General features: G+C 36.4%; 2 protein-coding genes across 4 annotated transcripts; both read right to left on the bottom strand.

Annotated features, from left to right (window-relative positions):
* Positions 1-342: 342 nt before the first annotated feature.
* LOC111378443 (outer envelope protein 64, mitochondrial-like) lies at positions 343-6,953 on the bottom strand. The gene is made up of 13 exons (XM_023001639.1): positions 6,523-6,953; positions 5,915-6,067; positions 5,474-5,598; positions 5,074-5,199; positions 4,494-4,676; positions 4,178-4,322; positions 3,685-3,853; positions 2,513-2,647; positions 2,124-2,324; positions 1,716-1,843; positions 1,577-1,628; positions 1,219-1,288; positions 343-712 (listed from the first exon to the last, which is right to left on the bottom strand). The coding sequence occupies exons 1-13, from the start codon at positions 6,759-6,761 to the stop codon at positions 630-632; spliced, it is 1,809 nt and encodes a 602-aa protein (XP_022857407.1). The 5' UTR covers positions 6,762-6,953; the 3' UTR covers positions 343-629.
* A 741-nt stretch (positions 6,954-7,694) lies between these two features.
* On the bottom strand, positions 7,695-15,406 carry LOC111378442 (calmodulin-binding transcription activator 2-like). 3 transcript variants are annotated; one of them, XM_023001635.1, is made up of 12 exons: positions 15,233-15,406; positions 14,922-15,010; positions 13,716-13,758; positions 13,072-13,249; positions 12,765-12,872; positions 12,520-12,660; positions 12,367-12,425; positions 11,378-11,782; positions 10,408-11,096; positions 9,151-9,733; positions 8,469-8,792; positions 7,695-7,946 (listed from the first exon to the last, which is right to left on the bottom strand). In XM_023001635.1, exons 1-12 carry the CDS (start codon positions 15,389-15,391, stop codon positions 7,827-7,829), a joined length of 2,898 nt encoding a protein of 965 aa, XP_022857403.1. In that variant the 5' UTR covers positions 15,392-15,406; the 3' UTR covers positions 7,695-7,826. The 3 variants fall into 3 exon arrangements, with proteins under 3 accessions (XP_022857403.1, XP_022857405.1, XP_022857404.1); XM_023001637.1 differs by having other exon boundaries at positions 13,084-13,249; XM_023001636.1 differs by having other exon boundaries at positions 7,701-7,943.
* Positions 15,407-15,678: the final 272 nt, after the last annotated feature.

Raw genomic sequence — 15,678 nt, 5'->3', positions numbered from 1 at the left:
AAATTAGGTGCACGTGCAAATTTTTTTGTGGATTATAAAAAAAAGTGACATTTTTTATAATTCCCCTAAAAATATTGCAGTACCTATGATGCAACTATATAAACATTTGAGAGCCAAAAATTCCTCCGGTGGAGAGGCCGTTCATGCCGTGGCTGACCATTTGAATGACTTCTTATCGGAAAGAATTGAATTGAAAAAATAATCAAGCTAAGCATGGTCTACCCAATAAAAGACTGCAGTACTTCACACATTTTTTCTGCACGACCGCCTCAGTGGAAAAATGCAGGCCTGTGGAAAATGGATAGACCCGTCGGAAAGTTAAAAAGAATAGCACACAAGAAATTACAGCAAGTGGGAAAAATCAATAGTACTTCATGAGGAAATTTCACTGTGGCGCCAACAAGGTTCGGTTCGGTTCAATACACAGAATACATAGAAGCCGAACTGATTTTGGGAAAAATTTCTAATGTCGAGCTCATCTTAGTAATTATAACACTTTTATACAAGTTTTCTTTCAAAGAATCAAATTTTTGATTTATGGATGCTTGTTGATTTTATCTGTTTTCCAACGTATCACTATAGCACGATCAAATGTTTTCATTAAGGAACATAAGTGCCAGTGAGAAGCTTCAAGTGATCAACTTTCCAAGTCTCCTTTCAGCCATACTTGCAACCTTATTCTGGGGTTCGAGTACAAGTGCATGCTTGAAATCTGCAAGTTACACCAAAGAATATAAGAGAGCTAAAGAAAGAAAATTAGCAGGAATGGACAGAAGGGGAGAGGAGGGGACAATTAAAAGAAAAAGACCCACAGATTACATTATATTAAATAGGCATGTTACATGTTTGGACTGCCCTGAAATTTATTGAGAATAAGGAAAGGTTTGTTGCTTTATCATACTGAAATGTCTTATCTAAATGCTTGATTTTCAGAGAGGGGAAAAAATTTGTTTAGCAAATTATGTCCTCGACATGCCCATCCCTTGTGGGCCTAATACACATTTTATCAAATGCACAAAACATATACGAAAGTGCAGCAAACTTGAATTCAAAACAGTTGTGTGCTCCAGTACCATGTTTTGAATTCAAAACATTCCACGTGGTAAACTGTACAAAAGGACACCCTCCTTTTAGATAGAATGTAAAATGATAGAAGAGTCAAAGCAATAAATGTTTAAATTACATTATAAGTGGAGGTAATGAGAAAGTTATTCTGACCTTGAAGAGCCTCCTTATAGAAAAGAAGTGATTCCCGGGCTGTCCCTCGCCTCAAATATGCCTTCACGTTCTGCATGGGAAAATAAAAGACTCTTAAAACATCATTAAGATAGATTGCTGGGTGCTTTTGAAAGGCTACACTAGTGCATTCCATGTTCTCTTCTTGCAAAATTAATTAAACTCGTGAAAACTGCACTAGGCTCATTAATCCTGAGTTTAGCATTCAATGAATCAGCAAACCACATATTACAAAATCTTGGCCAATGATTATCCATTAATATTCAACAACCCATTATCCAATAATATTCAACAACCCCAAAGAAAAACTTAAGAACTATTAACAATCGCAGCCCCTCACCTTCTTATCTAGAAATATAGCCTCAGTGCAATCCTTTTCAGCTTGCTGGAAGCTGTTAAAAGGTTATTCATTAAGAAAAAAGGGCTTCGATAAGTAAACGGAAAAGGAAAAACCAGTCACAAAATCATATGTTACAGACCATCCCAACTCCAAGTAAGCAGCTGCTCGATTGGAATGGTAAGTAGCATTTGTCTCGTTCAATTTTATGGCCTCTGTATAGTAGGTCACAGCTTTATTCCACTGTTTCCCCTTGTATGCAGCATTCCCCTGCAGCAAAGAAAATGATCGATATTTAAAGATGATGATAACTTAAAGAATCACTGAAGCCAACATTGCACACACAAAAGATAAGCATGGCCATCCATCATTGCAGCTACTAAGTTAGTGTTTGCATTAAAATATTGATGTAATGATTTATCACTGTAAATTAATGCTTCACCGTTTCATCAAATTTCAGGAGGACTTGGGACAATATAAGAGTATTGAAGGACAAACTTTCAACAAAAGGAAGTTATATCATACCAATAAGGAAGTTAAAGAGACGGACCTTTTCTTTCAATAGTTCAGAGGCCTCCATGTTGCCATTGGCATCTGGCAAGGGTGAAGATTTGGAAGCAAGATTGACCTCTTCTTGAAGAGATGAATAGATATCTAGAACAGTATCAAGTAGGAACTTATCAGTTCCATGGGATGCAACAAATGATACAGAGATGGGAGAATCCTCATGTTTTCCCAATGGAATAGTCACCTGTACGTAAGAAAGCCAAAAGAAAGAACTGATAATAATGGTAAAAACAGAACACAGAGAAGGGAACAAGAGAGCCATAAAAAGAAAGGTAAAAATAGTAAACTTTGTTCATGAAAGATTGGAACTAGGTTGCAAAACCGGTGAGAACCGTGTAGAAGAAGCAGAACAACTTTGCATTACAAAATTACCTGACAACCTCCAGACATAGTTGCTATATTCAACAAGGCATATACTCTATCGTGGAACTCTGCGGCAAGACCTTTCTTCAAGCGAAGCTTAGGTGGAGGATCTGCAACTGTGGGAATTACTAATATCCCGTCATCCTTAAAAAGTGAAGGAAAAAGGCAAATTAGATGAAACACAATGAATTAAAAGATGATACAAAAACACAAGAAAAATATATTATCAATCAAAACACATATTTTTCAAATTATCATAATCATGTTTATCAGTAATTTCGATATAAAAGTTACATTTTAAGATTAGGGTCATCTTATCCAATGCAACTTAAAAACAAAACAACGCATTCCTTCTGTTTGCTTACAGGAAACGGTTGTATGATTTGGCAACCTTGGCATTGAGTTCAATATTCTATACCTATGTTCAGATTACAATATTTAGTTTTGGAGGGCCACTTCATCAGCAGATGAACGCCCATAGGTCATTGGAGGTTATAAATTCAGATTGATGTTGGCAATAATTAAAGTTATAGTGGAGATTTGCAGAGCTCCAAAAAATATTAACCAATCAAAATTCTGAAGCCAAAGGAATTATAGCGATGAGAGCAATTGAGCCCAGAGTAAAAATTTGCAGCTGAAATTACTGCGATGGTGAGAGCAGCAGGTGGAGGATTGCATGGCTGCAGCTGGGTTTTAAAAATATCTTTATTGTTTAATTTGAAAGACAGGGTATAGCAGTGTTTTGAAATGAATGAACGCTACATTTCAAGAAATATAACTTACTTCAAAATTCAAACCCAGTGACCACCAAAGACCACAAGAATGGAAGTCCAAAGGTTCAATAGCTAACGTGGCTTGAACAACTAAAAGCATTATTATTGTGACATAGTGCGCCAGTGCATGAGAGCAAGACAATGTCAAACTGCAGTAATGATTAGCAATGGAAAAGGAAATTTGAAAGTTCGGCATAGAAAGATTTTTTATATGCAAGACATCTAGCCCTTAATTGTGCCCTTGTGAAAGTTCACAAAATAAATTTTTTTCTTCGAAATAATACTCAAAAGCCAAACAATCGATGTTCTGATATTCACAAAAACAATTCCAAAATAACCCGAACTTCTCCACCACTCTCCAAAAGCAAAGAAGGACGCTTTGATTGTATTAAAAATAGTAACCAGTACCTTCAAGAGATTTTGCAGGGCGGCTCGCATTTCTGTTCTAACTTTATATAGATTTTTTATGCTATCAGGTGTTGTGGTGGTTGCTGCCTGAATACAATCAGAGACATCAGGCCCTAACTTGGGTTTGACCAATTTAATCCACTCTTCATAATTCGTTTTAAATTCGTATCTGAAAAGCAACATCCCATAAGCTGGTGAGAAAGAAACCAATATCTCAGTTTCAAAAAGAAGGTGAAGATTGATCCCTTCATTAAAAGAACAAGGACATTTTCTTATTTTTCTATTCTTTTTTCATTGGGAGGGAAGGAGTGAAGAAGCTATTCCAAAAACATGCTCAAACTCGACATCATAAGTTGATAAACCATAGCTCATCATTTATACAATTGGCTTGAGATAATTCACGGACCATGCGAGCCACAGTAATTTAAGCTAGCATGATTGTTAGCATCAGTCAGAACAATGGATAAAATATATTCAAGTACTTATGTAATACCTTTGCAGTAGAAACATTGCAAAAGAGAGTGCTTTCAAAGTAGATATTCCATTTTGCTGGTTTGTTGATTCTTCCAGGAAGACTTTTAGACTGGGCACTTTAGAAGCAAAGTACTGCCCAAAATTCATGTGATAGGGTGTTTGGTCTGCATAATCAGAAATGAAGGAAATATCACTATTGAAACTTTACTTATTCAGGTAAAAATTTGAAATACCACCACAACGATGAAAACAAAGAGAAGCTCCTTGGGACTACATCAAATAATCAAAATTGGAAACAGCAAACACTCTGCGCAGAGAAGAAAATCACAACTTACAGCCGGATAACTTCTCTGTTACTTTGCTTACAGCATATACTGTCATCTGCTTGGGAACCTTGGAAAGCTGGAAAAGATCATCAGCTACGACAAACTTCCTCGTCCTCTTAGGTTCCAATGGTTTTAACTGAAGTAGAACGTGTCCCACACTACGCAAAACAGATGGCTCACGAGCAAACCATCCTGAAAAAAGAGTACTTACTGAGACAGAAAAACATTGGATGACAAAACCAATTTATTAATTGCATTTTGTAAGGAACAGGGGAAAGTAAGTGCGGAATGTTCAATCTGGTAAAACACATCTTTAAAGTAAAATGATAAAAGCTACAAAAAGTAAAGAAATAAAGAAATGTATCAATCTTTTCACTGTTCTAATCATGAGAATCAGCTCATTTACATGACAGCTTTACTCATCCTTCTCAGTAAAATACATCTTTCATGTGAGAAAACTGAGATAGCACATGCAGACAATAATAATATTCGACTGAGATGAAATGTAGCAAAATATATCTAATTGTTAGAATGGGAATCAAAATTTTCATTCCATATTGATAGAGACATTAAAATCATAAATACATACCAACTGTATCTAAACTTTGTGAATTTGGCAGAACGCCAATTGTAGATACAAGCCCATGAGACGGTCTGAACCCAAGTACACCACAAAATGATGCTGGCATTCTTATACAACCAATAGTATCAGTACCTGAAATTATAATCAACGTAATAAGAATGAAAAGTTGATAAGTGAATGCTCCGCTAACCAGCATTCATTACATTCCACCAAAGCATTTGTAATAAGACAGAAATGGAAAAAATAATGACGAAGGTCAGAACATGCTATGCTAAACTAGTGTCACAAGGGCAAACACACGTGCCAGAAAAAGTAGAAGGTAAAACAAAGAAACATTTAACATACACTCGGAACTCTCAGGGACAAATTGTGCATTTCCATCTTAAACAAAACAAAAAGACCATACCAATTGCAAAATCAACGAGCTCAGCTGCGACGGCTACTGCTGATCCACTAGATGAGCCTCCTGGAATACTGGAAGGCCTTTGGGGGTTAGTTGGAGTTCCATAATTCACATTTTCCCCTGTCATCCTGGATCATTATTGGAAAAATGCATCAGCACCTACCCCTTAACTCTGCCAGTTAAACCCCCACACCTGATTCTCTCTTGTGAAAAACGGAAGTAACGTTGGCAATTATCTCATAGTTCTCATCCAGCCAGAGCAAATTACAACCTTCAACAGCCAGGTACCACACCCTGAAGTTTGTACCATTATACTATAATACTTGTTCTTTGCTCTGGCCTGATTAAAACAGTAAACTACTAGTGCCCTTTTGCTTTAATTCTATTTGTCATTGGAGTCAAATAATGCTCATCTCAGAAAAAGGAAAAAGTATATGTACATACCCAAATCCAAGCTCATCCATGACAGTCTTGCCCACACAGGTTGCGCCATTTTTCAGCAGCGCAGTCACCACTGTTGCTGTCTTCCCTGCTGCCTCATGCGTTCTCTTCCAATCTGCACTTCCATACCCAGTCACATATCCTTTCACATCAAAACTACAAAATCACAAAAATAAACAAATAACAAAATACGTCAGTAACTATAAATAACATATCTAAAAGCAAGCTCCAAACAAACCACAGTTAAATTTTTTTTTTTTTTTTTTTTTTCCCTTCACTTAACCTTTAGTGTCAATCCACTTAATCTTTTTCATACATAACTCTGCACAATTTGACATCGTGCCAAATATTTTTTTTTTTATTTTTTCTATTTTTTTTTTATTTTTTTTGCCTTTTAAACTCCAGTAATCCACAAAAACAGCAGCTTCGTAATACATTTATCACAAACGCGAAATACATCCCTCGAAAACCAGTAAATGAACACAAAAACAGCTTTAAGATAAACGAAATCCATCTGAACCAAAAAAAGCTAGCCATGACATTTAAATTTTAGGTATATGTGTATAGAAGTACATACAGATAAGTATAGTGCAAAAGAAAGATTATTTTACTTGTCACTGATGGCAAAGGTGAAGCCAGCTAGGGGGAGGCGAGCGGCCGGAGGAGGGGGTTGAGGAAATGGCAGAAGTTCGAAGCGTTCAACAAAAGCCCCAAAGTCTTCTTTGATTAAGCTTTTGGAATTAAGCCGCCGGCGGCCGACCTCGGCGAGAATTAAAACTCCGACAACGCCTACGCCGATCACCACCCATACTTTGGGATTTGAGACATTTAATTTTGACAACTGAGACATCAGGATCGGGGAATAAAATTTCGATCGCCTTTTATTAGTCGGCGAATTATAGAGAGAAGCTTCAGGTTGAGTGAACCAGAGACAGGGTTTTAGACGACAAATAGAGAAAGTAGAGGTTTAAGGAGAGAGAAATTTCAATTTGGTACTCTCGTGCGATCGAGTCAGTGGGGTGACGCGCGAAACTTCTCAGGTTTTTGCTGAAGGAATAATATATTCCAGAAATATTCGTTTAATTTTCCTTTTACATTTTTCGTTCATTCACCCCCGCGCCTCCCAACCCCAAACGATGACATTTTATCCGTTTCCTAAGAATTCACTTCTATTTTATGCCCCGTTTGGTAAAAATTAAAACTAATATTTTAATCTAAATTAAAGTTAAGAATTAAATTTATTCACATATTTAATAAAGTTCACAACATTTCAACTACAAATTTCATTGATCCTTTATCAAAATCTACAAAAAAATAATTTTAATCCCCACCAAACAAAAGCTATGCAATTGAGGGCTCAAGGTTCAGAAAGGGCTAACGGTTGCAAAAGGGGAGAATTCCTCACCCAAATCTAACTTGATTCACATCACTCTATATAATTCTAAATTCAAGAATAACGTTACTTATACATAAAGAGTTGTATAATAATTTACAGTGTCAAAAAGAATCGAAAATAAAAATTATTTGATTGAAGAAATTCTAATCCAATAGTATCTCACCACATCGTTTATATATGAACTATTGTGTAAATCGTTATATACATAGCCTACAATTAGGTAAGGACGAAAAATTTTGTGACGACCATCCAATCTGCAGGTGATGTAGTTACAAACAATACTAGATTTTCCCACTCTCTAGATGCTAGATAAGACATCAAACATGGTCAATCACATAACAAGAAAAATATAACTAACCATTCGATAAAACCAGGACCGATTGTCCAATGATGTCATTTTACACGTTCTACAATGCAGCTGCTTGTGAATATATACAAAATATAAATGAATATCAGTCAGTCTATTATTTCTGCAACGACAAAAGCTATGCAAATTCTATAGGTGTACTTGGATTCTGCTCACTGAAATGTCATAGACATGAAAGTATCATCATCCAACAAAGCTTCAACATCAATAAGCTCGTCGTCAGGGAAAATTGTATCATCCAGGTTGTTTTCATTCGTACTCGAAGCATCCTGCTGAAAGCAATGAAGAGGGAAACGAGAGGTAAATTAGAACAAAGTTTTTTCCTGGATCGACTATGAATAACATATCATACAAAAAATCTTGAAATCATCGGTCATAGAGGGAAATAGAATAATTAGTCTCCATGGTACTTTCGTACTAATAGGTTTCATTTTGCGTCAATTCGAGCTTGCTCGATCTATTCAATTGCGACCCTACAATGCAATTGCAATTACGACAGATACAAAAAATATGGACGGTTGCCTGGAAAACCTAGATCACCTAATCTTAAAAATTTGAAACTTTCGAAGTGCTGTCAATTAACCCAAATAAATAGAGGAAAGGAATTGTTAGCTATCAAAAAGTTTTAAGCTGGGTTTAGCAACATATGTATGCATTGATTTTGACAAGACAATAGATAACAGAGATAGAAGAACTCAAAATAGGATTATCTCATGGGAGACATTTCTCTGCGTCCTAATTCAGTAACTATCACGATCACAGTGAAAATTAAATAGCCAAATGTAAGTAGCTACCTTAGTTTCACGTAATCCTTCAGCAGCTGTCAGCAATCTACGGTACTGAGCTCGTGCTTCTGGATACCGAGTCATGGACTTAACCCTAGCGAGTGCTTTTTGCAACCTTTCTTCAGTTTGTTTCCTTCCCTCCTTCAGAAAGTCGTAATCGTCTTCCTGTTGCAGTGAGCCTTGCGTGCTGGGTCCTTTTAGAACCCCATCCCGTTGAAATCCACGCAAACCAGCTCCTTTCCGTCTCCAGCGCAAAATCACCTTCTCCAGAATTCCCACCGACCAGACAATAGGTTTATATTTTTTCCTGACTTGATGCCCCCTTACGTGAGCCTAGAGCAATAAACGGTGAAGCAGTCAGTATTATTAGAATGGTTAATATCCAAAGGTGACATAAATCAACGAAGAGTGAAATGGTTTACTTTAATTTCACAAGATTTCAGGAATAATTATTATCAGAACTGAGAAGCACAGTTCCAATCAATCTTGGGGACTGGTCAATAGATAAAAAGATATTCTTAAAAGATCCATCCCTGTAGTGCACCGTCGAATTATTCAGTCATGCAACACAATATATTTGAATTTTGTTGGACTAAAAATACGAAGTTACTCTTATTCCATCCCACATTAAACATTTACATTCGAAAAGGCAAGAGTAACAAGCTCATTTAAAACGAAAGAAGGGAAGCACCTGGATTTTAACAATTTTCTGTCGAATTAAAAGAAATTCTTTGCGCTTTTTCCATCCACGGAACTTTTTCTGAATGTGTAAGGCAGCAGCATTGTTTGTGCCATCATTCTGACCTACCCTGCTCGTTTTAGCAGCTACAAGTGAAACAGCATGCTCTTCTGGGGTCACCAGCTCATCAAAGCTCTGTTCATTGAACTGTTTCCTCTGGAACGACTGAATCCGAAAGATTTGGTGAATGCGAGCAGCTGCTTGAGTAGCATTACGGACAGCAGCAAGTGAATCCTTTAGCGAATGTATGTCTGGCACATCCTGCTCAGTTGTTGGAATTGCGACATGCTCTGAAACTGTCCGTATTGCTTTCACTTCAGAAACTTCAGAGGTATCATAATCTTGTGGATCATTCACCGTCAGAGACGTAAGGTGTGTGGTCAAGGAAGTCTCAGCAAGAAAACCAGATATTCCCTTGTGTCCACTGGCAGAAGCCAGATCTGCAGGAGTTCTACCCAATGGATGTTCAGAGGAAGGATCCGTTAGTACTCCAGGAGCTGCACCCAGAGAAATGAGGGAAGCAACTGTGTCCTCCCTAGTAAACAAGAAAGACGTGTTAATACAAAGCTTCAAGTTCATTTTTTACTTTACTTTTTTCAGTAAATGGAAGGGGAAGGGTAAAGGAAAAATAATGTGATGCAGATAAAAGGCATATTTCATGTAGATTTTTTGAGAAATAGATTTAGTGAAAAGTGATTTATTTGGAGAATGTGTGGTTAAAAAGTAAAGAAAAGTTAGGAGTCCGAAAATCATTTCATTAGAAGAACATGAGGTTGAAAATTGAGTGCGTGAAAAAATGAAATTTAAAGAATACGTACCAAATAGGGGCTTTATGAGATCCGGTAATTTGGCTAACATTTTCGATTCAAATATTTTTTAAACAATTCTGAGTTGTGGAAAATATTATAAATGAAAGTTCTGTTAAGGTCAGGGATACATGAATCCATTTGATTCCAAAATGCTGAAACCTCAATTAAAGCTAAGTGGTCAAAACGGTTTGCACAAAGAGAAAAAGAAACAACTTCTCCAAAGAATTGATAAGCAGGGCATATTAAAAAGCTAGCATAGTAAAGTTTTACAAGCAGTAGGCTAATTGCAGTTAATTTGATCAGAGATAGCAGTATGTGTTATATGTAAATGCAGACTAACTATAAGAAAAGGTCCATAAGGTATTCATCATTCTACAAAGGACGAGTCAGAGCACTCTACCTTCCACAAGATGCAGCCCAATGAAGTGCCGTCCATCCATTCGCATCACGAAAATCTATACTAACTCCTGAAACTATAATTGGCAGGAGGGCCCAATTATAACCAAGAGCAGCTGCTAAATGCAAAGCGCCTTGACCTCCCTCATCAAAAACATTTGGCCCTTTGCCATCTTCAGTTACTTTGTGGAGAAGCCAAGAATAGAACTTCTCCTTTAACTGCTTTTCAAGGAACAGCTCCCCCGCCACCTTTGGCTGTGAAATATAATTTTCTGACGTCACCTTCGCCTCTTGGTGGTTCTCCCTTTCCATCAAAGAAAATATTCTATTGACTAGATTTTGTTTCCCCGTATCGTTTTCCAAGATGTGAGTGTTGCAGACAAGATTCAGGGACATTAACTTCTCAAAACGTTGACGGAATTGGATCTCAGAAGTTCCTTCAGATTCATCTTCAGCATCAATCTTTTGATTAGGTCCAAACCTATATTCAAATTCTCGTACTTCACTACAAGCCAATCTGTTAGAACAAGTTATGTAGAAAGGGACAGGTCCAGGCTTGTGCCGTGGGGCATGGCAACAAAGAAGCCCGTCAGGTAAAACCTCTGCTGGGACCTCCAATTCTCCAAACATAATTGACCATCTGCAATTTGCTATTTCTTGTTCACTCTTGAGAAAAGTTCCAGATATCAGGACCTGCTTTGTGGTTGGTTACAAGACAAGGAGATATTAATGACAAAAATAGGCACAATTGCGGATTCTTCAACTAGTGAAACATTGAATTAGAAAATCCCAAGATTAAACTACTGAAATTCTTTATATGTGTGAAAATTTAGCCATAAATATCAGTATTGAGTATGGATAAACAAAAAGCTTGAAGTAGATGAAAAACAAATATATCATGCAGAAACTTTTCCTGGAGAAACAATGCATACAGACAGTAATATATAGTTTGTAGAACCATCTTAGTTAACTACCTTAGTCTCCAAGTTTGAGTAAGCCCAGTTTGGTGAAAAATCAATAATGCTAAATAGCTGGTCCTGGGAGAGAGAAGGACTGAGGGCATCCAAATCCTCTTGTAGTTGAGCTGGCACACTGGGATAATCCTCAGCCCCCATAATACTCCATGAAATTCCATTACTCGACTCCATACGCAATTCATCAGCTTCTCCAAGTTCTTTGGCAACCCAACGGGAAAAGCTATCAACTTTCTTCAAGCTTTCTTCCGTTTGTAACCCACTTATCAGAGGTTTTTTCAGTAAGAAAGAGCAGTTTTCTGTAACAACAGGAGACATGTCATTCTCCACATGTGGCTTCATCAGATTCCAAATATCTGAATGCGAGTTCAGCATCTGAAAGTTACTTTGCTCGATTGAATTTTCCTGTTCATGAAGAGACGCGTAAATAATAACTCCACAATATTCTGCTAATTTACAAGGAACGTGTTCTTTTCCTCGAACAAACTACTTTCATGATCATGAGCTATATTAAAGATCAAATTTTATGTCATCTTGATCCATGCAATAGCAATGCACTGTCTTCAATAGAATGTCAAACAGAAGAATCAAAATCAATTGATGAATATAATGGATGAGAGGAAAACAGCAAACTAGCATCATGCAGAATTAGGATAATTAAATATGATGGTGCTGTAACAAAAATTTGATAAAAGCAGAGGAATCAAAACTTGGAAGTAACTGTCATTATGTTGCTATTGAACAATCCTTGTAGATAATTAGCATGAGCCTAGCCTCCTGGTTGATAGATTTAACGTTTTAAATGTGAGAATTACAAGATAAACATAAAGAAATGACCGGGCAACAGTTCTTTGCCAAGTGTAGAGCATCATAAGTAAAGCTTTTAATTCAATATTTCAAGGATGTTTGGAAATGTCAAGAAACATTTAGAGGCATGCTGGTTATTGATGTCTGGTAAGAATGTCTGGAACTGTAAAACAACTAACAACCTGCCAATTTGCTTGGACTGGCAGTGAACACCCAGATTCCTGTTTGTAAGCAGTTTCACCTGTCCAGAACAAGCAATTAGTCAAGTCCACTACTCAAATGGTTTTCACACTAACTGAAATTAAAAGGATGATTTTAACTATATACTTTAATACCTGCAGTACAGTGTCCAAAAACATCCTCCCATGATTCCAAATCAAGTTTTGTTTGAGCCCCACATATGACATTGCCTCCATCAAAGTTTTCATATCTATGCCCAAGTGCTGAGTATTTCATTGCAGCAACATTTCGATTTCCTTTCAATAGACACGCACGATTCAAGTATGTCTTCATGTTTAGTGAGAGTGTATCAAATGAGAATGAATAGCAAAAAGATCAGGAAAAGGATAAAATTAGACACCTGGGCATGGAAGCGAATCATAAGGACTTGAATGGGTGGTGTGACTGTCGTCTGTCAATGGTGACTCTGGATACGAATCAAATCTGGAATTCACTTGGAGAATATCCTCTGCAGTAAATCATGTAGCATGTATGTTGACATAGGCGAAAGATTGAGCAATTACGAGATGCACGAGTGGTTCAGTATGAAGCTCTAACCACAGAACATTACTAAACAGCTTTTTACCACGGCTAGTGAAATTAGTATTAAGGTCAAGTCGAAACATTGCATTGACTGTAACCGTTAAAACACAAAACACAAAAATTACCAGATTCATTACTTTCATATGCTGATGTCAGGGTGCTGATGGGACTTGATGAGGTTGCATTTGCGGAAACAATTTTGTCATAATTTCCACGGAAGCAAGAAGATGATGAGCTGTCATCTTCAGAATTTGACACAGATGATTCATTGTTTCTAGCATAACACGTGTTCGTCTTATTACCCTGAAAATGGGGAAAAAAATTACTTGGACCAAATATGCACTTCCTTATGTTCTTAGACTCGAAATTTATCTTGTACCCACTAATTCAAGGAATCTGCAAGGATTCATGTTTTGTACCTCTAGTTGTTAGATCATAAATAAAAGGAAAATAATTTTAATTACAGTTCACAGACATAATTGCTTGTTTGGCTTCAAAAAGTAGTTCTTAAATTAACTACAAAATGGAACTGAGCTCCTATGTTCAGGGATAAGATGAGAAGGAAGCAATGCATCATTTCACCCTTAATTTATATGCAGTCACAGGAATCATGCTTTATAAATGCACCTCGAAGATGTACGAGCTTCCTCTCTCTTTTATACTGAGCTGTGCTAATATTAAGTGTTTGAAAATGGTTACACATTGTCAAAATTGAGGAGAAGAGAGAGATTGATTAAAAATTCTTCTTTCATGTGGAAAAGAATCTAACCTTGACTTCCAAGTAGTGGACAAAAACGATGTGCATGAGATCCCTGCACAATTTAAAACAACTTGATAAGAAATAAAATTCCAATTTCCATTTGAAAGAACACCCAATCTGAAATAGTAGTACACCAAAATAAATTTATGACTGAAATTACCTCCTGGAACAAATCGACAGATACAATGTCAATAAAAGACCAAAAAAAGACAGCAAAATGGACAATTGTGATGAAAAAAAAAAAAGTTAAGAATTTATGAAACTTTCTAAAAAATAAAAATAAACAAATGTTCTATATATCAGAGAATGGTCAACATGTAAGGGACAATCATTCCAACAGCATCACTCTCAAAAATTTTAAACAAGAATGCCAAGAAATTTATGCATTAGCAACAATGGCTCCTGGAACAAATCGACAGATACAATGTCAATAAAAGACCAAAAAAAGACAGCAAAATGGACAATTGTGATGAAAAAAAAAAAGTCAAGAATTTATGAAACTTTCTAAAAAATAAAAATAAACAAATGTTCTATATATCAGAGGATGGTCAACATGTAAGGGACAATCATTCCAACAGCATCACTCTCAAAAATTTTAAACAAGAATGCCAAGAAATTTATGCATTAGCAACAATGGTAGATTCAGTTTACCTATTAGGGTCTGTTTAATTACATTTATATTCCATAGAAAATATCAATTTTCCATCCAAATTCCTACTCGGGGTGTTTGATTGCTATTTTTTTCCAAGGAAAACATTTTCCAACTTAAAATATGGCTAATTTTCCTTGTTTTTAAGGAAAATGTTTTCCTTGATGGAAGTGGTTTTTGTTTTCCTCAAAAGAAGGAAAATATTTTCTTTTCTATGTGATATTTTCCATGTCAATCAAACACGCTCTTAGTATATCTAACTCCCTGTTTGATCTGTATCATGATTATTTCGTATATTCGAGAACATAATTTTGAGCTAGTAAGCATTGTAGTAAGCTTTATAAATAGAGATTAATTATGTGCCTTGTTTTACATGCAGATTTCATTATTACTTTTCATGGATTTAGAAAATTGAAAAATTGTTGCAAACACAGTTAGTTTCATCTATAAGCTTTCAAAACAGTAAAAAGAGCAGACAACTATGGCACAATCAAAGTAGCGATATAGTACATGAGATGTAGCCAAACGAAAGCAGAATTTAAAAGCAAATCAGTCTCCACACTTACTGTTCAAGCATCCAGTAGCTGCGTCTTTGAAAATTTTCATTGTCCTCTCCATGTGCATAGTAGCAGTGTAACATGTCAATGCTTCCAACCTAAAGGAAAATGATATCAACAGATAATGCATAAATGAAGCCCATATGTGGGGAATGTCCAACAGGATTTTCTTTTCTTCTCTGTTTTTATCTGAAAGGGTCAACTGACTATTTGTTGCAGTCAGATAATTGAACGAAAGATCCAATACCTGTATCATGAATTTACTATAAAAGATAATCAAAAGGAAAATCTTTCAAGTTAGTTATAGATTCCATGGTTACCTTCAGCTTCTCGTGGGCTTCCCTAACAGTCTTCCCATCCTTCTTCTTTCTCCAATTATGTCCATCCTTCCGGAAGTATCTTAATTCCTTCCGATCAAAAAGGAAAACAGAACCACCTGAGAAGAAGGGTGCAGGCAAAATAAAAGATAAGTTACTCATGAACAAAATTTGAAGCTAATGGTTAGTAAGTGCTTGTCTGGGCCTGATTTTAGGGGACAAAATAATGGATTTTTCAACCGTTAGTGGATCCCATGTGAAAGTCTTTGTGAGAAGAAAGTCCACAATGACGGCAAGCAACGGTAAAATTTTTGCTTAAAATTTGCAATTAAGTGCTACCAGACAACCCCTAAATACATGCAGAGGGAGATTATGATTCCATCAACCCAAATTCTGGAAACAGACAAAATCAATCCACAATGCAGGCAAATTTCCAGCTTTTCCCAACT

This window comes from Olea europaea, unplaced genomic scaffold (genome assembly GCF_002742605.1).
Source record: "Olea europaea var. sylvestris unplaced genomic scaffold, O_europaea_v1 scaffold1815, whole genome shotgun sequence".
In the NCBI taxonomy this organism is placed as follows: Eukaryota; Viridiplantae; Streptophyta; class Magnoliopsida; order Lamiales; family Oleaceae; genus Olea; species Olea europaea.
The sequence above is the reverse complement of the archived record's forward strand: the minus strand, read 5'-3'. Positions and strand labels throughout refer to the sequence as shown.